This window comes from Chiloscyllium plagiosum, chromosome 14 (assembly GCF_004010195.1).
Source record: "Chiloscyllium plagiosum isolate BGI_BamShark_2017 chromosome 14, ASM401019v2, whole genome shotgun sequence".
Classification (NCBI taxonomy): domain Eukaryota; kingdom Metazoa; phylum Chordata; class Chondrichthyes; order Orectolobiformes; family Hemiscylliidae; genus Chiloscyllium; species Chiloscyllium plagiosum.
In genome coordinates this window covers 40080587-40104647 of record NC_057723.1, presented here as the reverse complement: position 1 = coordinate 40104647, position 24061 = coordinate 40080587, and the positions used below count along the sequence as shown (strand labels likewise).

The following is a 24061-nucleotide window of genomic DNA, read 5'->3' as shown; positions in this document are numbered from 1 at the left end:
GAACGTGATGTTGAGGTTGTACAGGACATTGATGAGATCTCTTCTGGAATACTGTGTCCAGTTCTAGTTGCCCGGTTAAAGGAAGGATATTATTACGCAGCAGAGGGTTCAGGAAAGACTTACCAGGATGGTAATGGAAGGTTTGAATTATGGAAAGAGGCTGGATAGACTGGAACTTGTTTCACTGGAGCTGAGGAGTTTGAGGGGGCGACCTTATAGATGTTTATAAAATCATGAGTGGCATAGGTAAGGTGAATGGCAGATGTCTTTTCACAGGGCTGGAGGATTTCAAGATGGGAGGCATACCTTTAAGGTGAGACGAGAAAGATTTTAAAAGGACATGAGGGGCATTTTTTTTTAAAACAGAGAGAGTGCTTTGTGTGTGGAATGAACTTCCAGAGGAAATGGTGGATGTGGGTACAGTTACGACGTTTAAAAGACATTTAGATAAAGTACGTGAATTTAAAAAATGGTTGGAGGGATATAGGCCAAGCACAGCCAGGTGGGACAAATTTAGTTTGGGAATATGGTTGGTATGGACTGGTTGGACCAAGGGGTCTGTTTCTGTGCTGTATGACTCTATGACATCATTAGTGGCATCCCTTCACAATTATTTTCCCCTGTACATCCCAGGACAGTGCCTCCATTCCCCACAACTGACTTCCCAAATTTCCCTACTACAAAAATGCTCCCACGATTCTCCTGCTCCTCGGATGCTGCCTGACCTGCTGTGCTTTTCCAGCCCCACACTCTCTATTTGGATCTCCAGCATCTGCAGTCCTCACTTTCTCCTCCCTGATAACTCCCTCAACTTTCATTGAGCTGATCCCCAAAGACTGAACGTGGCTCATCTGCCTGACAGACTTGGACAGACTGCCCCAACTGATGGGTGAGCAGGCCCCTGACTGATCTCTGCGTAGCTCTCTAACATGCTAATCAGTACTTTTCAGACTGATCACACTGGATTCGTGGAATTGACTGAAGCCCATCTCCCAATACTGTAGAGGCAGGGATCCCCTGACCTTGAAAATTCCAAACTGCTGACGGATTGTGTCCAAGCTCCTGGATTGGTGCTGCCCTTGACCTACTGTTCCAGGATCCCCAAACCAAAGTCTTCCTGCATTGGCCAGACTGAGGACTACTCCCCATCGGCTTTAAATTGTGTCCATTTGGTTGAAGCATGTGTAACAGGTTTGTCACATAAGTTGCTGACACATGCTGCAGGTGTGCGATTGATGTAGCTGCCTGGTTTTGTGTCTGTGCTAAAGAGCAACACAAGGAAGAAGTACTGTAAACCTTCAAGCTCTTGAGGGACAGTATGTGATTGAAAAAATGAAGTGGCAAAGGACCCTGGAAATAATTGTGCAGAAGCAGGAAGAAACACCATTGCAAGTGAATCTCTTGCCATGACTGGTTAAGTAATAGTGTTACTTGGCAAGGACAATCTTAATCAGCTTGAAAATGGAAATGAGATTGTTGAAGTAGGACGGTGTGGCCAATCATGTCAAAGATGCAGAGGATGAGAAAGATGTGAATTAACAGTGAAGCAGAATCAGAGCTACAGACAATGTCATTGGTGACTCTGAATCAGGACCATATCAGTTGTGTGGCACGGGTGGGAACCTGATTGGAAATACACAAACATGACGTTATGGGAAATCAGTGTATGAATTTGCATTACAACAATATGGTCAAAGGCTTGGGAAAAGGAGGGGACTGAGAGCAACCAATTTAAAAGGCTGGGGATAGTACTCAAGAAGAGAAAACTGAAGACAGTAACAGTGATCCTGATGGCCAGGAAAGGATGCTGAGTGTTGTCAAATACAGCCAAAATAGAGTTAACAGAGTAAATACATCTCAACCCTTGATGACATGAGGAGGAACAGAACAGAAACGTAGGGAAGTGGATATTTAGGGGAGTTTGAGCTTTGTGGGGAAGGGGCAAAGTGGGAAAAAAGGCGAGGAGCTCCTAGCACTTCTTGTAAGAGCGGAGCTGGAAAATGAAAGAATATAAGTTTAACAAGATAGTTAAAAGCTGAGAACAGCCATCAAGGTTTAGAGCTACTTTCCAGGATAATTAAATAATGTATCATTCTTGCAAAAGATTGAAAAAAGTTAAGGAGTATTTAATGTGGTCCTGGAGATCACAGTCTAAGCCAGTTCACAATTTAAATCTGGATTCTTTAGAGTTAAAGGAAAGAACCTAGGGTTGTACCAGGGGAAAAGACTGAAATGGGAGATAAGAATAGCTTTGCTGGGACTAAAGAAATCACAGGCAGAAGTTACAGAATGTCTGATTCTACCATTGTGCAAAATGGCAGCAGTTCAGCTGAAGGAGGGACAAATCGCTTCAGAAACAATTGATGTTTCAGTACTTACTTAACTCCTTTTATAACCTGAACAGGATCCCGGACAATATTTGTTCTTCATCAACAATAATTGTCAAGAACTGTTTGTTAAAAGATGCAAATGAATTAATACTCTTCTTAAATCCTATCCATGGTCACAACAACTTTGTCATAATGAAATAGCTGATACTCCATTTACCAGCATAAATTTTTTCCATTAGCTTTAGGTTATTGGCACTTTCTTCTTGAGATAGCGTTCAATCAATGCTGTCATTTTATAAAATGTAAGTGAATACATGAAGACATTCTGACTGTACGTAAACATATTTTTTGAAAAAATGATGATATTCAGCACAAATTCTACTGACCCCCTAAGAATACTGATATGGTAATGCTGTCCACTATACACATTAAAAACTATAGAACATATACAGACTCACCCGCTTGCACATTAATGGTAGTTTTTGAAGTGTCTTTGCCTAATGCATTCTCAGCCTCACACGTATATTCCCCAGCATCTTCCACCTTCAGTTTATTTATTTGAAGTCTTGAGTTTTTTCTGCGGAAAGAAACCAAAGCAGACTCTAAGAGGTATACATTTGTAAATATTTGTAAACATATTTCAGAAGAATGAAATGGAGAAGTTGGAAAAGACATGTGGATTCACAACAACAGAATTTGCATCCATTTGCAACTTATATTTTGACTCATTTTCCTTGTTCCAAGAAGTTTAAATGACAGTCTTCAGCTTAAATTATGAGTGCATTTGTTCTGATTAATATTGTATTCTGGTAGGCTGTTGGTAACATCAGTGTCCAACCATTAGAACATTCCTTTCATTTCTTGCAATATGAAACTTCTGGGATTTAATTGAAATAACAAGTCCAACATTCCACTTTTTAAATATCTGGCCAGCAGTACATCAGACAAAGACATTTAGAAAATAAAACTGCATTACTTTAATGTCCTGTTAAAAGATCATTAATACCATTAATGCACACTTAGGTTACACAATTCCTGCAAAGATCAGACATATTGGATAAAATATTGCAGGAAGTGATGAAACAAGAGTGCTCAGTGCTGACGTTGAAGAAAGAAACTCAAAGATCTAATGATCCTTGTGGTATTTTCCATTCTTCAAAGCAGGCACCAAGTCAAAGCAATTCTTTGGTGTGCAACAACAATGATGGCAATAAACAGATTGAAGTAGTCTATCTTTGCAGACCAGGAATTATCCATCACTTTTAACTTAAATGTTTAGATTGCAAAATAAATGACAATGACTAGATTCAGGGAGGTTCTGACGTGTCAATATAAACAAACTTCTAAAAGTTATGACAGGTAGAACTTCTTTAAAATCATAAGTGAATAAATTTAACATTGTACAATGGGTCAGTGAGGGTGTTCAGCAATAATTGTCAAGTTAGGATGCCATTAAAAAGGGAGTTACATCCCTTTCAGCAAGGTATTTATGTTAATGATTTAAACAGTGAGCTCAAGAGCACAGAGTGAAGATATGCATCTGTCCATAAGAGTTCCCATTGTTTGCAAGCTTGGGAGTGCTTCAACAGCTCACTTTCTGGATAAGGACAGAATCTGTGACAGTCCTCGGATTTCCACATTGTACTGTGCATGTGCAGACTCCAAACATTTCTCTCAGACCTTTCTTTTGACACAGTCGTACAGACTTCAAAGACCTTCCAAAGCAGCTTATGGAAATTTCAGTGTTAACCTCTTTCTGACTTATTCTGTTTTTGCTGGGGCTTGTGGGGTGGTGGAGGTGGGAGCGGGGGCGGAGAACGAGGACGTTGGGGTCACATGTCACATGACTCTCACATATGGAAATCTGTACTCAGCAGGAATATTTGAACTCCATGTGCAGTTCAAACAGGCCTCACATGTGCCATAGCAAGGGCCCTATCCCAGAATGAGGGAATTGTAGACCTCTAAAGTTATAAATGCTCTTGAAAGGTTGGTAACAACTGTAGAAGTGTCAAACTGTTTTAAAATAAAACCTGCTTGTTTGCATCTCTGTGGTGTTGGAAAAAATCTGTTCTAGAAAGTTAATTAGATACTGATATAGACTTAAGTGCTATAATTGGACCATTAGTAAAGGTTAGTAATTCTTTTTACAATCTATAAATCACAGTTGGGTGTAAAGGGGAGGTGGTTTTAAATTCAGTTTGATTGACAAGTCAAAGTGCTTATTGAAGCATTAGTTGTCTCAGTTATGGGTTGATGAATGATATGAGGGGGCTTGTTTTAAGATGGGATTAAGTAGAACATAGAACATAGAACAATACAGCGCAGAACAGGCCCTTCGACCCTCGATGTTGCGCTGACCTGTGAACTATTCTCAGCTCGTTCCCCTACACTATCCCAAAATCAACCATGCGCTTATCTAAGGATTGTTTAAATCTACCTAATGTGACTGAGTTGACTACCTTAGCAGGTACTTAAGGATATTTAAATATTCTTAGCATGTTTTCATAAACGGGAATATAATTTGTATATGAAGAACTCTGTAATCAATACTGAGAATTTTATTTAATCTCCATACAGTTCTAGAAGTCATCTGTAGTGGTTTGCAAATGAGTTGGCATGAAGGTGGGGTGGGGGAGGGAGTTAGAAACAGATCTAGACCCGAGTCAACACACAGATAAGGAGCATGAGTCAGGATGACAGGTATGAGGGGGCTTTGGAAGTGAGTGGGGTCATAGGTTAACATGAGCTGACATCTATGGGCATGTGCAGTGAGCGTGGATAAGAGGGAGCATGAAGAGTGTGGGCTAGGGGCATCAAATGTTTAAGAAAACAACTGAGATAAAGTGTATGAGAACTGAAGAAGGGTTCATTAAATAGCCTGGCTTAGCATGCAACAGTACTTGAGTGTTGAGGAGGTAGGCCTGACTGCATCTTGTGCCACCAGCACTCCAAACTCCCCCACACAAATATCCCAGCACCTGGCAACTTTCTCCATGAATCAAGATTAGTGTGTTGCTGGAAAAGCACAGCAGGTCAGGCAGCATCTGAGGAGCAGGAAAATCGATGTTTCGGGCATAAGCCCTTCATCCTGATGATGGGCTTTTGCGCAAAATGTTGATTTTCCTGCTCCTCTGATGCTGCCTGACCTGCTGTGCTTTTCCAGCAACACACTAATCTTGACTCTAATCTCCAGCATCTGCAGTACCCACTTCCACCTAACTTTCTCCATGAGGTATGCTGGGAAGTTTTCTGATTTTTCAGGCGGCACGGTGTGCCAGGGAGTTACATCTCATTCGGCAAAGTATTTATGTTAAGATTTAAACAGTGAGCTCAAGAGCACAGAATGAAAATACACATCTGTCAATAAGAGTTCCCATTGTTTGCAAGATTGGGGGTGCCTCAACAGCTCACTTCCTGTATAAGCACAGAATCAGTGTCAGTCCATTGACAGCTCGATTCCAGCCTTGGGCCACTGTCTGTGTGGAGTTTGTACATTCTCCCCATGTCTGCATGGGTTTCCTCTGGGGGCTCTGGTTTCCTTCCACAGTCCAAAGATGTGTAGGGTAGGTGAGTTGACCATGTTAAATTGCCCATAGTGTTCAGGGCTCTGTAGGTTAGGTGTGTTAGTCAGGGGAAATATGGTGCAATATGGATAGGGGAATGGGTCGGTGTGGACTTGTTGGGCCAATGGCCTGTAGGGGTCTACAGATCTTGTTACCTGATTTAGGAACAAAAATCCCAGATTCAGTTTCAGTTGGGTTATGAGAGCAATCTCTAACCATTTCAACATCAATACCATCACAAACTCAGATTCCTGATGAAGGACTTTTGCCTGAAATGTCAATTCTCCTGCTCCTCAGATGCTGCCTGACCTGCTGTGCTTTTCCAGCACCACACTCTCAACTCTGATCTCCAGCATCTGCAGTTCTCACTTTCTCTATCACAAACTCTGCTTGGTTGTTTAATATTGCTTCTGTAATTGCAGCAAAATCATATTTTCCAGTGCTTTAAGAAAACAACTGAGATAAAGTGTATGAGAACTGAAGAGTCATCCTAAGGATCATTTTGGCAAATGCAATATGAGATGCAGACAAACGCTGAAGGAAATTCATGCAAATCACATTTTCAGTAAAACTACCATGAAAAAAAAATTGTTCTAATTTCCTGAGAAAAAGAAACCAGGGTAGCTGTGATCTCTATCAAAATGTTCCAGAAAATTCCCAGGCAATCTTGAATTGTTGCCAAAAAGAAACAAGGGTAGAATTTGGAGGTCAAATCAACTGACGTTTTCACATATATCCTGTCAATGAGTCACTTGCTAAGGTCAAATCACCGATTCAACTTCTGCGTTTTAATAAGTATCTGTGGTGCAGTGGTTGAAATTATGTGGAAAGTGGGTCAGAGGATTTTGTTTGCAAAGGTTTCACTGTCTTCTTTTTTAGACATCCACAGTGTAGTTGAATGGACCAATCCTGAAAATGGTTGTTTAAGATAGGATTCTGCAAAATTTCTGGAATGTTTGAAATTGATTTGTAATATTTTGTAACATGATAAAAGTATTTTAAAACTTTATCACCAGCGTCTTAGGATGGCTGAGCAAATTGCTACACTCATACTTGTCATTCCGCATAATATAAAGGTCCACGGCATTACAGGTAGTGTATTAATATGGATAGAAGATTGGTTAACTAACAGAAAGCAAGGAGTGGGGATAAATGGGTGTTTTGCTGATTGGCAATCAGCGGCTAGAGGTGTGCCTCAGGAATCAGTGTTGGGACTGCATCTGTTTACAATTTATAAAAATGGTTTAGAATTGGGGACCAAGTATAGTGTGTCAAAGTTCGCATAATAACCCCAAGATGAGTGGTACAGCAAAGTGTGCAGAGGACACAAAGTCTGCAGAGGGTTATGAGCGGGTTAACTGAATGGGCAAGGGTCTAGTAGATGGAGAACAATGTTGGTAAATGTGAGGTCATCCATTGAGGAATAACAGCAAAATGGACTATTATTTAAATGGTGAAAAGTTGCACTATGCTGCTGTGCAGAGGGATCTGGGTATCCTTGTGTATGAATCATAAAGAGTTGGTCTGCAGGTGCAGTGGATAATTAAGAAGGCATATTGTCCTTCATTGCTAGAGGAATGGAGTTTAAAAATAGGGAGGTAATGCTGTAACTGGAGAGGATCCTGATGAGGCCACACCTAGAGTACTGTGTACAGTTTTGGTCTCCTTAATTGAGAAAGGCTGTACTGGCATTGGAGGGGTTCCAGAGGAGGTTCACTAGGTTGATTCTGGAGTTGAGAAGGTTGCCTTATTAGGAAAGATTGAGTAGACTGCGACTACACTCACAGATTCACAAAAATGAAAGGGGATCTTGTAGAAACATATAAAATTATGAAGGGAATGGACATGATAGAAACAGGGAGGTTGTTTCCACTGGTGGGTGAACTAGAATGAGAGGACATAGCCTCAAAATAAGGGGAAGCAGATTTAGGACTGAGTTGGAGGGGAACTTTTTCATCCAAAGGTGAATTGTGAATCTGGAGAACGCCATGCACAGTAAGGCTACCTCACTGAGTATTTTTAAGGCAAAGATAGACAGATTTTTGAAACGTAAAAAAATTAAGGATTATGATGAACTGGCGGACAAGTGGAGCTGGGTCCACAAAAATATCAGCCATGATCTTACTGAATGGCCGAGCAGGCTCGATGGGCCAGATGGCCTACTCCTCTTCCTATTTCTTTTGTTCTTATGTCGTCCTAATGTTTCCAGAATTTTGGAGGGGGCTTGGACTAATTGTGATAGATCAAACTGCTTTGCTTATGACTTCAAATACCAGACGTATTCAGTAAAAACTGCCTTTGTAAAACAAAAGCTGTGAGTGAATTTTAGAACAAAAGTGTCTAACTTCACTTAAGAGCTTTTTCTGCTACATCTGTTAATGTTGCATGAAGACCTATTGGCTAGTTTCACATTCAACTACAAACCTTGTCTCCTTACATGAAGTGAAAATTTACAACTGATGAGATCTTAATTTCAGTGGTGACTTAATGATTATAAACTAGAAACTGCAAAACAAAATGAAAAAGGCACTCATGCTTTCTGGCCCAATGCATCAAACTGTGAGTTTTTGACTTCAGTTGTGTTATTAGAGAGTAATACCAATGAATGGAAGGTACTTATCCAAAATGGGAAGTAAAATCAAAAATAAGTCATCAATCTCATAAACAGCCCAGTATGCAGTTATATAGCAGCATTAGCAGAGATGATTAGATTAGATTAGATTCTTGTATCAGTTTCTTCCTCCTTACTTTGATCATAAGAGGAATGGCACTTCACTCATCATACGTCACACAATTGTTTTTTCCATTAGCAATATAAAGATTTATTTTAAGGACTGGCTACACAAAACACTAGCATTTTGATAGACGCTAGCATTTACAATTTGGAGCTCTGTAAAGGAGGGGTGCAGTCACGGAAATATTCCAGTCCATCAGATCCTTATCATGCCACTGCAGTTTCAGAACTTTAAAAAAGTCTTTCATTGGATGTGGGTGTTTCTGACAAGGCCAGTATTTGCTGCCCATCCCTTGTTACTCTCGTTTGACCAAAGAAATTTAACAAGTAATTTTCCTACATGCTCTAAAGATGTCTCACATACTGGCATGATACTTATGTTAATACCTGAATGGCCCAACTCCAGGGAAGTTAGTAGGGTCAGCACTTGAGTCATTAACAGACAACAATTACTTTTATGTCATCGTTGAAATGGTAGTGATGATCCTGAATATTTAATCCCAAGCCAAACTGAGGCTCCTTCTTTTTATATTGGTAACAATGTTCCATTTATGCTCCCTCATTCAAGCCCAGATATTCCTAGTGGCCTTTCTGATTAGTCATGTTTACTGGAAATTATTAAAATCCCTTATTAAACTCCCTTCATCCAATTTTGACATCAATCAGACAGAAGTCATTTTCATCCAATCAGTCTGAGATGGATTCAATCCCAGGCCCAGATAGGAAAAGAGGATAGTTGTGTTAAAATACTACAGTTCCTCACTTCTACTAAGGCATAATTATTCTCTGAAGTTTTCTTTATCATTTTGTTATCAAGTGTAAAAGTCATGCTAAGTAGAAAGTAAGTTATACAGTGCTTCACATAAAAGGTGTTAAATACCCAATGAATTCTTGAAAAAAAATGTCAAATGTAAAAACAGTAATCTATATTTTGTAAACTTACTTCCCAGATTTTATCCTGATTTCTTTATTTTTCTTTATCTCTCTTCCATCTTTGAACCACTTATAAGTGGGTCGGGGATTTCCTACTGCCTCACATTTCAGAGAAAGCTTTTGTCCTTCCAGAAGAGTTTGGTTCTTCAGTTTCTTCAGCTTTGGAGGAACAGCTGTGAAGACACAAATTAATCTTGGAATCAGTTCATTGCAAGAGTTTGTCCAACAACTGCCTTCAAATACTAAGATGCATTGAGCTGAAATAATTGTTACTGCAAACAAAATGGTGGCCAAACATTTTCTCAGAGGTTCACCCAATTGCCCATCAATACTTCAAGAGAAAAATCTGGATAAACCATGTGAACTTTCTTTGTTGTTGATATTAGGCCATGGTTATGTGCAAGGTGATTGGTAGGGAGAAACTCTGAGAAGATATCTGGCCTTAGAATGGCTGTCAAAAAGATGTTGTACAGAGTAATATTTAGGATTCCTTTGCTTGTGCTCCTATAAAGCTGTAGCAGAAATATCGATACAATGCCAAATAGTATAAGAAATCCTTAATAAAAAGTAAATACGTAAGAAAACGAGAGGAGGATTTGTATTTGCATATGTTTCTAACATTACTGTTAAGAAATGTTTCAGGCATTGAATGCACAGGTACGGAATCTCTCCTACTCAGTACAGTTACCTGAAAACACTTTCAGTATAACACTGGATAGTTTGCCAAAATTCCTTAAGTAGGTTTGAGCTCTGGCATTATCAAAGAAGTATTTTCAATGACCTTTTCACACAGGTGTACATTTCTGCTGAAATACTGCAACTTAATTCCTAAAATTTCTAGCAGTGATTTGATAGATTTTATCCAGCAATTATCAGTATTACTTTTCATATTATACTTTGAGCTGTAGGTGCCAGTTTGAAGTGTTTACAGCAATGAAAGACTAATCAGGTACAGCTGTATTGTAGCATTCTGTTTTCTGTTGCCACCTGTGCCTAGAAGTTAATCTGAAGTACAAAACATTTTCAAGTATCATTTACTGACAATAGAATCATGCAAAAAAAAAGCCTCTGGTGGGAAAATATAAAAATAGTGTGAGGTAAAGCTTCACTTTGGCAGGAATGCAAAATGTAGGGTTGTGCATTAGCTGCTTGCTAACAATTCCCGCCCACTTTCACTTTCTATTGCATAACACATAACATTACATAACACATAGCGTTTATAGCAGGAACTTGCTCCACTACTACCCATACTGCATTCTGTAAAGGTTGCATTTCAACCACTATTCATGTAATAAGCAAATTGAACAGAAATACTGCATAATAGACATCAGATTCAATATTATGTTAATTACTAAGGTACTTTTTAAAATGTCTATATTGTTTCTTTTAGTACAGTAACATGATAAATATAAATTACTTTATGCAAAATGTGAACTATGTAAAATAAATCACTGCATAATACAAATCAATAGAACTTGAGGATGTTGTGCTGCAGGAGTAAAACAGGAATAATAGAAACTGGGTAAGCCATTCAGCCACTCATCTATTTTTCCATTCAATAACATCCTGGCTGATCTTATTGTTCCCTAAACTTCACCTTCCTGTCTGTGCCCCCTCAACCTTGGACTCCTTTGCTGATCAAAGATCTATCCATTCCATTAGATTATAACTATTCTGTACCTTATCCAATCTTTGCTTCATATCCTGGATACCCTAACTGAACAAAAATCTATGGAAAATTCATTTATTCTATTTTCCATAATACTCACTTTCCTACTATTTGTGTTTTTGTTTATTCTTCTCTGTTCTAAATTTCAAGATCATTATGTATTTTGTTTTGGATAGATTAGAAATGTCATGATACTGACCTCTAGTTAGAGGTCAGTCATTGGTTGTTCAATTCTGTCAATTTTGGATATTCGTTCAAAATAGAAGCTCAATTAAACAAGTAACGGGATAAGAGATACAAATGAGATTAAACGAAAAGGGAAAGACCACCTGAAAGATGGATAAACATGGCATAAGAAGAATAAGCTGATAAATTAGAGAGCAATTGGGAAAAGAAAAGGGATAAGCTGATGGCTGTTAGGTTTTATCTCGACAGGTTTAATTGGAAGCCTAGCTTTCGGAGCGCTGCTCCTTCATCAGGTGGTTGTGGAGTATAAGATTGTAAGACACACAGTGTTGTGTGATTTTTAACTTTGTACACCCCAGTCCAAAACCGGCACCTCCAAATCAGGTTTTATTTCAGTAGTCCCAACATTATAGCACAAGATTTGTAAACCCAAGTGTATAGATTTTCAATTTAAATCATTGTGTTTAGTATAATTTTAGAAAACCAGATATAAGTGGAATTCAACATTTAACTTCACAATACAGAATAGTTCAACTTCTGAAACGTCCAGACCAAGATAGGTCAGGAAAATTTTGCAAATAGTTTGGATGTTCCTCTTGACCATTGTCGGAAGGTTTTTTGTTGTTCTGCCAATTTACAACCGATTTGGTGAAAGATTGTCAGAAATCTCTGGACTGAAAAATGTGTGGCTGGAAAAGCGCAGCAGGTCAGGCAGCATCCAAGGAGCAGGAGAATCGCGTTTCCTGAAGAAGGGCTTATGCCTGAAACGTTGATTCTCCTGCTCCTTGGATGCTGCCTGACCTGTTGCGCTTTTCCAGCAAAACATTTTTCAGCTCTGATCTCCAGCATCTGCAGTCCTCACTTTCTCCTAGAAATCTCTGGAGCAACGTTCACTTTAGGTGGCTATGGGAGGAGCAGATACAATGCATCCCTTCAATTCAAGCCTTGAAGCCCAGGTCATTTTACAGGCTGAACCACACTTAGATACTGTTGGCAAGCAGCAAATGTAAAGCACCCACAGGCAATGTATTTGTCAGCTGGGTGTGAGGAAAGAATTCTGAAGGATCCTACCTGAAGCTGAAATTAAAGTTACATGGGAGGTAGAGGTAGTCATGGCAATGATGGTGAAGACACATTAACAATGAGCCACAGTAATTATGCTCCTAAAAATATTTATATAGGTACTTGTTTAATGAGCTACCCACAGTTGGGATCCTTTAAGTATATTCAATGTCTGATAACAATGGGCCTGGTTTTGTTAGAGCCCACGGAAACAAGAGACATAATTTATCACCATCTTTATGTTTCTGCCAAAGCTATAACAGCTAATCAAAAGAATTCCTGAGGAAATTTCCATTGGATTTATTTCACACATTGGAATTTCACTACTTAGCATGTATGAAGCTAAGATGGTAATAAGGTGAAAATATATTTTCACAAGTAATTATGAATTTCCCATTTCTTGGGATGAAAATAGTAATTTTAGTTGTAACATGCCCATTACACAAAACTGGTAAAATATTCAACTGTCGCTGATCCACAACTTATTTTCACTTATTAACGAATTGAATTTATTGATAACAAATAATAAAGCTGGGGGATTTTGTTTACATTCAAAATAACATTGAATGTAATCTATACAAAAAAGGCATTTTGTCAAGAGACTTAGAAAATTCAAAAACAACAGTGCTGCTGGTATTGTTGCTCCCTACAATCTCATCAGAACTGAGGCAAGGTTGCTTGCAAGACCAAAAAAGAAAGCTCTTGAAATTGAAATTTGCAATAATTGGAGATTCAAAGCTCTATTTCTTGTTTGAGAAAATCCCGAACTGAAATTTAAACGAAAACTTCAGATTTCTGATAAAGAGGCGTGGGTGTTAGTGGGGGAATAGAGGGATTCTGACCAAGGATTCTAGGCTGTTACATGAAAACTCTAGGGAAACAAACTGAAAACTCAGGTTGTCATAGAAATGGAGACTGATTAAATCCAAATGGGACAAAAACAGAGTTTTGGGATCACATTATAGCAGCAACAGTAAAAGCAGGATATAGAAAATCATATAGGTGAGACAACTACAAAACAAGGAAGCCACTTCTGGATTTAACCAGAGGGATTGAAATAAACTAACCACCACTGTTTTAAGACCATAAGAAATAGGAGTGGAAGGAAGGCCATTCGGCCCCTCGAGTCCACTCTGCCATTCAATCATGGCTGATGGGCATTTCAATGCCACTTACCCGCACACTCCCCGTGTCACTTAATTCCTTGCGTTTTACCAGAACTTGCTGTACAGTACACAGAGATGTCCAAGTACTAGGATGTAAATGATTCTGGGAATCCTTGTAATCGGGATGATACAAGCAAGTTAAAGATGTGCATGCTTTTGGCAATAAATGTACCTATGCAACTCAGATGGAAAGCTGCTGATTTGAAGAGACCAATGATCAAATATAGCTTGAAGAGAAAGAGTTGAACACTCCTGAAGGAAGATTGAGTTTTGAGGTTCTTTTTACAATAAAATATTGTGCAATAAATGCTAAGGGGATGGTCAAAAAGCTAAATTTGTGTTACCTTCTATTTAAGGTGTAACTTATAATTTCTATCAAATATAATTTGTCTGATAGTTCTTGGTGATTCAGAATTGATTGTGGGTTGATTATTAAAAGTAATATTATGAAAATGAAATCTTGTCACTTGGTTTCTTCCATTGGATTGTTTTGTTTTTGGAGTTTATTGATCTTTATGGGAATCATAGCAACTGTCAGGTTAGTTGTTGTTAGTTCACCTGTAGATGATCTGTTATAGCAGGTTTGAACCTAGCTGACTATAGAGACTAGTACTGTCATGAAAAACCAAACTTCTTAAAAATGGACTTTAATTATAAAATACATGCAACACCAGCAGGGTTTAAACACCATCAATCTAACTAGGAATTCAATACATATAATTTTATGTACAATATAGATAATTGTATGTGTAAATAGTTTTCCAGATGTCTACGTTTTGAAAACCTTAAATTGTTGCAGACTTTGTCAACTTTTTGTTACAAATTCCTCTGTGACATGCATAACAAAATGGTTTATGTAAACTTCACTACAATTGAACCATCCTCCAGTGGCACTGTAAACCTGTTTTATGTCTTCACTGCCCTCTGTGATAAACCCATTGCAATCAATGAAATTAAATGTCTGGAGCTACGTATAACTGGGACACTGCTTCAATTTCAGCCATTCTGCACCACTGTCCAAGCCAAATTTCTATCCATGCTTCTCAGCTTGCTAAATTTCTAGCTAAACATTGAACTGTATTAATATTAAATACATTTATGATGTAAAAAGAGACAATGTCTGTTATTGAAGTATATGGTTAATCTTGACTTGTTTGAAAAAAAGGAGTAATATTTATCTGCAATAATTTTAAAAAGTGGGAATTCATGAAGTTATAAAGTTAACGTACTCAAAGATAGTGTGGTGAATATAACATGACCTGGCAAAACAATTACAGCAATTGAATATTGAAAAATCTCAAGCATTCAATCTTACATGCTGTATTTCTCCCCTAATGGTTGACTGCTTTATGCATTGACTGTCTTTCCTCCCCCAGCAGAAATCGATAACCCTGAAATATTTCCTAAGAAATGTATATACCATTCAAACTTCAACAAAAACCCCAGCGAAAGAATGTTTCGTGATGGATTATGTATCGCTACTGTTAACAATTTGAAATGGCCTTCGGAACATGTTTGGCAAAAAATATCAGATATTGATTCTTTCCCTTGTGGTTTCTCAGACCATCCAGGAACAGTGCTCAAACTAGTGTTCCTCCTTTGCTCTGTTTTTACATCATATTTCTCATTATCAGGCTCCTCTTCATAGCCAATGTGAGACTTTTCAAGTGGAGTTACTGTTTTGTTTATGCAGATCATGCAAAGTAGTGATTCAAAAACAGCAATGAGATAAATAGCCAGTTAATGACATTAAATTCAACATTGACAAAACAGGCTGAGGCCCATAAAAAGAAAAAAAATAGACAATGTATAATGAAAACATAATCCATTGCTGCCTTTTTGCACAACTGCTGAAATTGAATACTTCCCAAAGTCTGATGTTGATTTATTTTGGTAAGGGCTGGAAATGTGTTGCTGGAAAAGCGCAGCAGGTCAGGCAGCATCCAGGGAACAGGAGAATCGACGTATCGGGCATAAGCCCTTCTTCAGGAATGGCTTATTCATTCCTGAAGAAGGGCTTATGCCCGAAACGTCGATTCTCCTGTTCCCTGGATGCTGCCTGACCTGCTGCGCTTTTCCAGCAACACATTTCCAGCTCTGATCTCCAGCATCTGCAAACCTCACTTTCTCCTTATTTTGGTAAGGCCCTTGCTTGGAACACTCAAGTGCATGTTCTGACATCATACAATGGTATCAAGGTCCAGTTACTCACAAAACCTGCTGTCTTGTAAACTGCAGCACAAAGTCCAAACTCCCTTTCCTCTCCAAAATACTTAAACTCCCTTAAATCCATGCAGCTGACATGCTGGGTTCCCTCATCATTGAAGATGGGATATTTGTGAAGCTGCCTCCCCTAGTTGTTGTTGAATCATCCAGCAACATTCAACACAAGATGCAGCAGGCCTGCAGGTCTTTGATCTGATCCATTGGTTGTGGGATCACTTAGTCCTGTCTATCATTTGCTTAGACCATAAGCCATAGGAGCAGAAATTAGGCCATTCAGCCCATTGAATGGTGGAGCAGACTCAATCATGGCTAACAAATTTCTCAACCCCATTCTCCCACTTTCTCCCCATAATCATTGATACGCTTGATACTCAAGAATCTACCTAACTCAATCTTAAATATACTCAATGACCCGGCCTCCATGGCCTTCTGCGGCAATTTGTGTAATTTCTGCTGTTTCTGATGGCCTATCATACGAGCATAGCATTCTATGAACCTGGGTATCCTTGGAGATAATGCACTGTTTATTTTTCTAGGTTCCGTTTGCACACAGAATTATTGTGAATCAGATAATAAAATCACTAATACTACATCTCATCCTCACTGACAGGGGAAACACAGCATGTCAATGCAAAAGGCAAGCTTGAAGCATTTTCAAGAAAGGGGCTGGGTGGATGATTCACCTCAACACCTCCTTGAGGATCAGTTATTTCATTTATACTTTTCCCTCCAACATAAGGTCACAGAATCACAGAATTATTATGGTACGGTAGAAAGCCATTCAGCCCATCATTCCTGAAGCAGCTCTGTTATCTTGTGTGAATCTCCTGCCTTTTCTACATTTTCCTACACACCATTACTATCCAAAAAAAAATCTGATGCTCTCTTCAATGTCTCAATGGAACCTGCCTCCGCCACATTTCCAGGCAGTACACAACATACCCTAATAACACATGAGAAAAAGTCTTTTCTCAGATCACCCTTGCTTCATTTGTACATCACCATAAATCTCGACCCTTTCATTCTTATATTTTGTTATCTGTGGAAACTGCTTCACCCTATCTACTCAATCTGGCCAATCATGATTTTGAAAGCTTCAATCAGATCTCCCTTTTACTCTCCAGGAAGGACAGACCCAATTTCTTCAATCTATTCTAATTCTAAATTTCTTCTGCACTCTCTCCAATACAATTCATTTTTACCTCTCATGTAGTGCCCATGACTGATCACAATACTCCAGCTGAGTCTAACAAGTAACTTGTTCAAGTTCAACATCACCCTCCTGGCCTTGTACTCTATGCTTCTACTAATAAAGCCGAGAACATTGTATGCCTTATTTACTGCTCTCTTTAAGTGTCCTGCCACCCTCAATGATCTGTGTAAGTGTACACCCAAGTCCCTCTACTCCTGCAACCTAAGAATGTTTGCTGGTGAACATAAAGTGCTCAGCTTTGTTTGCAGGATGTCAGATGCTGGAGCAGTCTGTGCCCATAGGTAGCAAGTCCTGGACAACACTGATGTTTGGGCTGATGAGTGGCAAGTGATTTGCATGTCACATCAGCAACAGAAAATTATAATCTCAAGCCCAACACAAGAGAATCTAAAGCACTCCCCACAATATTGAAAAGCATACATTGTTGAATCCTCTACTATTGATTCTCTGGTTTCTACCTTTGAAAAGAAACATAAATTCACTGGCCATGTGAAAGTGAAGCTAAAGAACAGATTAGAAGCTGGAAATTCTGTGGTGAATAACTCATTCACAGTTTCCACAAAATCTGTCTACCATTTACAAGGTATAAGTCAACAACATGATTGCCTCCACTTGCTTGAATGAAGGCAGATCAGTAATGTTCAAAAGGCTCATCGCTGCTGCTATGATCTTCACAGATGGTAATACTGGACAACTCAGATTCCAGATTGAAATTCAGATTGAAAATTTGGTTCAGTCACTGAACACATTCACATGAAGCTGACAATAACCTTTTAACAAAGATCATAAATTTGTCGCACAAAAGGAAAAAAAGTTTAAATAAATATATGACAATTTCCTTGTATATCTTCATGGACTCCATCATGCCTTCAAATTTCCTTAATGTGTCAGTTGAGAAATCTGCTATGAGTTCTCTACTATCAGCCTACCTTCACTGGTCAGTAAACATTTTGAGATTTTTAGAGCTTGATGCACTATTGGAAACTTTATAAATAGGGCTTGAGCAATTTGCTCACTTTACATACACGATACTGAAAGGGTGCAACAAAGGCATCCAGGTCAAAAAGTGTGGTGCCAGAAAAGCACAACTGGTCAGGCTGCATCCAAACAGCAGGAGAGTCGACTTTGAGCATAAGCTGTTCATCAGGAATGCGTGCATCAAAGGCATCCTACAAGACAGTGGCTACCCTTATCAAATCATTTTATGCTTTATATAATCTAATAACAAATGAGCCCTGAGATTGTCACTTCCAGTGTGAAAAATCAGGACCTAAAAACTCCATAACTGAGCAACAGGCTAAGCTAGCTGATTCATGCTGCTACTGTGCGGTAGCAACACAAGTGGTCTTCACCACTGATAGGATGTTGCAATCAAGCCAAACGGACATCCTACCTCCCACACAAGCGTGTAATAATAATGTGGTATATGAATTTCTGTGCTGCTATATAGGACGTATGTCCTAAACTGGTGAATCGTATTAAACAGGATGTCCCTTTGGTGGTTCACAATATGCAAGGTACTAACTTTATTCAATCTGCCCGTTCTTGCAAAACGCAAAATGTAGCATCCAGCATTGGATGGGATTCTGTCATAGAATTACTTAGAAAAACATAAGTGCCTATTCAGCTCCATGAGTTGAATGAGTTCATTGCATTCAGAATCAAATTCACTTCTACATATTCAAACCTGCCAGGCTCGTTCTGAAAATTAATCTAAGATCATCAGTCAGGCTCATAGTGTGGTGTATTTACATGCACTGGAAGCTACATATATTAATAGACAGGGCCCTGGTCTTTGCCATCAGAAAGAGCATGTACACGCATGACAGCCATTCTCTGTTTACTCCTGCCCTTTACTAGGGTCAGTCTGTCTGGCTTAAATTTAAACAAAGCCTAGCAGTTAACTGTCAATTATCATTTAACTGAAGCATTCTGCATGACAACATCTCTACCAATCAGAATCAACTTGTCAGCCAATCAACACTTCCTTCTTATACAGTATAGAAATATATTTCACTGGTATTCTTATGAATATCCTGATGAATGCAAGAGAAAAAAACTTCCACAAAATGTGTCATTTTTTTCAGTGCTGCACAAGTTCTGTACTACCAAATTACAGTTTGAAAGACTGGTTATGATTCGCTTTGCTTAATTGTCAACATGGGGAAAAAAAACATCTGTAGTTTAATTAAGAATTATAAGGACAATTAAATCCCCAACACAAAGATGGGTGCGACATTAAGTTCTGATGATCATGATGATCATATTTGACATGACAACGGTTGCAGTAGTTATAAATACCTAAACAAGTCTGTCAAATTTGAGGAGGTCAACTATATGCACTTAAGTAGTCTTGTCAAAATGAGCCTGGTGGGTTTGAATATGCAATAAATAGAGAGATTATAAAGTACTTTCAAGAATTTAATTCTGAATGCAATGAACCTAGACAATTCATAGATTTGGGAAGCTGTTTAATTAAGCAAGGTGTTTCCATCCCCAAATCTTACCACCTTCTGGACAGAGAAGCCCATAGTTGACCTTCCCAGCCAGGTATCAATTGATCAATCATTGAGCCCTTAACAACAGTGCTCTGACAGGTAACTCAGATTAATAGGCAGCTTGTCATTCTGGATGATCTGTTGATAAAATGCAATCAGTGAGGGGCTGTACATTCAGCTGGGGGAGTGGGAGTCACCCCATGTTTTTACCTCTGATTCTCCTGCCCCTCACTTCTTCAAACTGCTAATCCAAGAAACAACCGCCTCTTTCCCCTCCACAAGTCACGTAGCTGTCCTGAGTCTGCTGCAATTCTGGGACAAAGGCAGTTCTCTTCTGATAGCAGCTAAGGCCCCCTCAATAGTGCCGCTGAGTGAAAAGCTGCTGGCCCCTGACTGAAAGAAAACTCACTGGGAAGAGTGTGAGGTTCTTAACTTCAGACAATGATCTGCTCATGTCCTTCTCACTGCCGGAGAGGCATGTGCTTTGGCCTGCCTTGCCTCAAGGAGGCAGCATAGGAACCCTGCCACCTTAACAAGGTTCTGTCCAAAGGCACTGCAACCTCAGCTCCGTACAACCCAATAGGAAAGTAACTGACAGACTGGAGAAAAATACACTTTAAGCCACTGAAATGACACAAAGTGAAGCTCGATTCAATGTCAAAAGACATTCCAGGAGTGCAATAAAAGGGTATTAGATTGTCAAATACACATTTTGACTTCACTATGGCAGCAAAAGTAAAAGAATTATAATAAAAGTTTTTTAAAAAAAATCATCTGTGCAATTCAGTGAGACTGCAAAGTGGAAATAGATGACAGCATGACAACTGATGCTACACAGACTGCAAATATTTGAAAGGGAATAGGTAAATTATTTGACTTGGAAAAGGAACTAAAGGGAGTTGTAGCGGGATGCTATGATACTATTCACATTACTATCAGTATAATTGCCAAACAGTTGTGCTTAAGATGAATAAATCAAAGGAGCAGACAATAGGAATTCTGAAACAAATCTTCCAGAAGTCACTGAATGCTAGAAAAGGTGACGGGGTCTGGGAAAATGACTACTCGTTGCATAGGAGTAAAATGGACTATAGAAGTTCAAGAAGGGGCCTTCACACAGCACCTTTTTCAATAGCAATCAGACAGGAGCAATAAATACTGGCCTTGCCAATGACACCCACATCTCAAATTAAAACAAAAACAAAGCTAATCTGGGTTCACATAGGAGGAGATCTTAGAGGTGATACAGTGACATGATGGCATGACTTATTTGTATAGCCTTTGAAACGGTTTCTTTGGAGGGCTTGTATTGAAAATAAAGACAGCTGGAATTACTGGAAATATTTTACAACGGATATGTAATTGATTGACTAATAGAACTTAATGTACAGAAATTGTCATCATTCCGGGAGAATATTAGCAATAAGATCTCACTCAGTGTGCCTGTCCTGACATGCTTTATGTAATATTCCAAACCATTAACATCTTACCATCCAGAAGAGTCCTGATATAATTCTGGTGAAATAAAGACCAAACAGGGCAGATATTTGAAATCAGAAATAAAACACAGAATATCCTGGAAATGTAGCTGGTCTGCCAGCTACCTGTAGAGAAAGAAACAGTCAACATTTCAGGGTGCTGGGAGATCTAGTGAGTATTTCCATTATTTTCTGTTTGTTAATTCTGGTGAATCTGCATCATTCCCTTTCAAGATCAACCCAAATTTCCTGATATTCCAAAAACTGTCTTACTACTCCAAATTAGGTCTACAGTACTAAATTGCCATTTATTCACTTTTATATAGAGTACCATCCAAACTTTGCTACCTCAAGAGTTTCGACTACCACTTTAGGTGCATCACTCTCTATTCTTTCATCCAAGTCTTTAATACCTTTAATGAAATACTCAGGTTCAGTCTAGATCCCTGAGGAACACAACTGTTAATATCCTGCAATAAATTACATAGATAATCTAATGTTAAGAGTCACAATTTCAGTGGCTAAATTTACAGACAATACAAACAAATGGAGATGGTAGGCTCCAAAGCTGCACAAGATTAATTACAGGATGATAGGTAAATGCTGGGTCAATGAATTCAATACACGGAGTGACATCGAACAATTCTTCCGCCGCCTTCGCCTCCGTGCCTTCTTCTTCAATCAAGACGCTGCCTGACCTGCTGTGCTGTTCCAGCAATAAAGTTTCAAAAATGCTTGGGATTTGCCAGGCAGGCGGCGGATAAATTCAATGCAGATAAATGCATGCAGAAAAAACATGCGGATTACTTACAATGGAATGCGGGTAATATATATAGTAAATGAAAAAGATCTGAAGGGCTGATTGACAATTCATTGAGGCCATTGAAATCAAGCTCAATGACAGGGAGTAAAGCAAATCAAACTCTGACACGTATTAAAAGGTCAATATTGAGCTGAAATAGTCACACTTCAAAGTGTCAGAAACATAATGAAAAGGAGAAAGAAAAATAAGAAGTCATTGCTTATTTTTTCCTGACCTGCAGCCAGAAATGTACAAAAACCTTCCAACCTACAAGTTTTTCACACTAATTGGATGCCAAGCACTGGCTTGTCTCCCAATAATGGTCATACATATATGGAATACACAAAGGCAGCTCAATGAGTCATTCTATCTCAAGAAAATCTCCAACTGCACTCCCAAAAGGCAAAGATTATTTAAGTGGGCCAGTTTATTACAACTACTCACATGTTACTCCATTTCTCCTTTTCTCCATCTACCACATACACAAAAGTGAGTGCAGCAGAGAAGGTAAATACCAAAGGTGTGTGAGAATGGATGAAAAAATAATTACAAACAATTAAAAGAAAAAAAGCCAACAAAATGCTGGGGTTACTCAGTCAGTCTGTCAGCATTTGTGCAGAGAACAGATAGGTAATGCTTCTGCTATAGATTCCTTTTCAAAACTAAATTATTAATAAATTACAGATAAATAGAATTGGAAAAAAAGAGAACAGAACAAGAAGGTGTAAAAAAGCAATTTAACAGATAAGAAGTAAAATGATTGTGCTTAAAATAGGATTTCTGATCTGCATTTGATAATCTCTTGGGTCTAGCATCAGTGAGTGTCTGAGTGTTCTTGGAAGGGGAAACTATGCCCCTTGAAATCAGGAGATCAATGTTACTGCTCAGTATTCAGTTACATGACATTTATATTATAATCCCACTTGGCTTATTATGTACATTAGTTCAATCTTCCAAAAAGTAGTCTGATAAATACTCTATTGACATGATTACAGATCCATTTTACAAACAGTACTATATTTGAAATTAAATCTCACCACACTTCAATTACATTTTCTAAATCTTGGAAGATGAATTGCACTTGGCCCTGTTGGCAGACTAAGTGCACATTTCTGACCAGAAGACATCCTGACAGTGGTGAAGCATGAACATAAGATGACAGCTTTCATCCTTTCGGTCATCTTCTTAACCGGAGAGGTATATAGATGATCCTGCGTTGAAACAGGTTATTTAGACTAACAGGTCCAACTCACCATTTGAGTTCCACTCGGTTTCCACGTATTTTTCCCCATTAACCCCCTTCTCTATTCTTTTCTAGCTGCCCCTTGACTGCTCCAGTTGATGGCCAGTTCCACATTCTCATCACACTTTGCATTAATAGGGTTCTTCTGAATTTCATATTGGATCTTCTGTTGAATCTCTTCCATTGATGGCCTCTAGTTATGCTGAATCCAACTAGTGGAGACTCTCTGTCTATTCTATAAAAACCTTGCCAAATTGTAATTTAGTCACTCCTCAGCCTTTTTATTTCAAGAAGAAATAGTTTCAGTCTTTTCCTCCTTTACTGATAGGTATAAACTCACATTTCGGAGATCTGTAGACCTCTGTTGCACACTATCCAGTGTAACCAGTTCGTACTGCAAGTCTGGTCCATTGAACATGTGGCACACGTCCAGCATGAGTTCTCTGTTTTTCAATTGTGTTCTAGCAATAAACCATAGTGCATGGCTCGCTTTTAAGATTTTACTATTTTATTTTCAGCCATTATTAACAAGTATCTCTACTTTTAGTGTAGAGAGAACCATAATTAACTTCAGAACTGGTTTTTGTCCTGAAAACATCAGGCCAGATCTTTGCAGAGATCTAGAGATACTAGGGACCTTTAAAAAGGACAGTTGGAGCCTGGATCTGAAAACCCTGCTCTATTCTGACAGATTTTCATTAGGGTTGAACAGGAATGGGATATGAACAACAGGGCCACTTGAGCTCAGTGCTGAGTACCAACAAATCCCATTTTCACTGGAGCAGAGGCCTCAACGCACAGCGTGGAAGTTGCAAATCTTTCGACAGATTGTAAATGCTCTTGGAGAGCTGCTGGAATTAATAGAAATGTTAAACAGAAAAGTTAATAAAATGGCCAGTGTTTTAAAAGTGATTTTAAAAAGCTCCCTACATGGCTCTATAAACATTGAAAAAAG

At 38.8% G+C, this 24061-nt stretch overlaps 1 protein-coding gene across 2 annotated transcripts in view; it reads right to left on the bottom strand.

Annotated features, from left to right (window-relative positions):
- Nucleotides 1–24061, bottom strand: part of LOC122556662 (pro-neuregulin-2, membrane-bound isoform-like) — a 693482-nt gene that overhangs the window by 112139 nt on the left and 557282 nt on the right. For both annotated transcript variants that reach the window (XM_043703656.1, XM_043703657.1), the window contains exons 2-3: nt 9574–9736; nt 2789–2907 (exon numbers count right to left, since the gene is read on the bottom strand). In XM_043703656.1, the coding sequence (XP_043559591.1) occupies nt 2789–2907; nt 9574–9736 (282 nt within the window). The remainder of the gene's footprint in view (nt 1–2788; nt 2908–9573; nt 9737–24061) is intronic.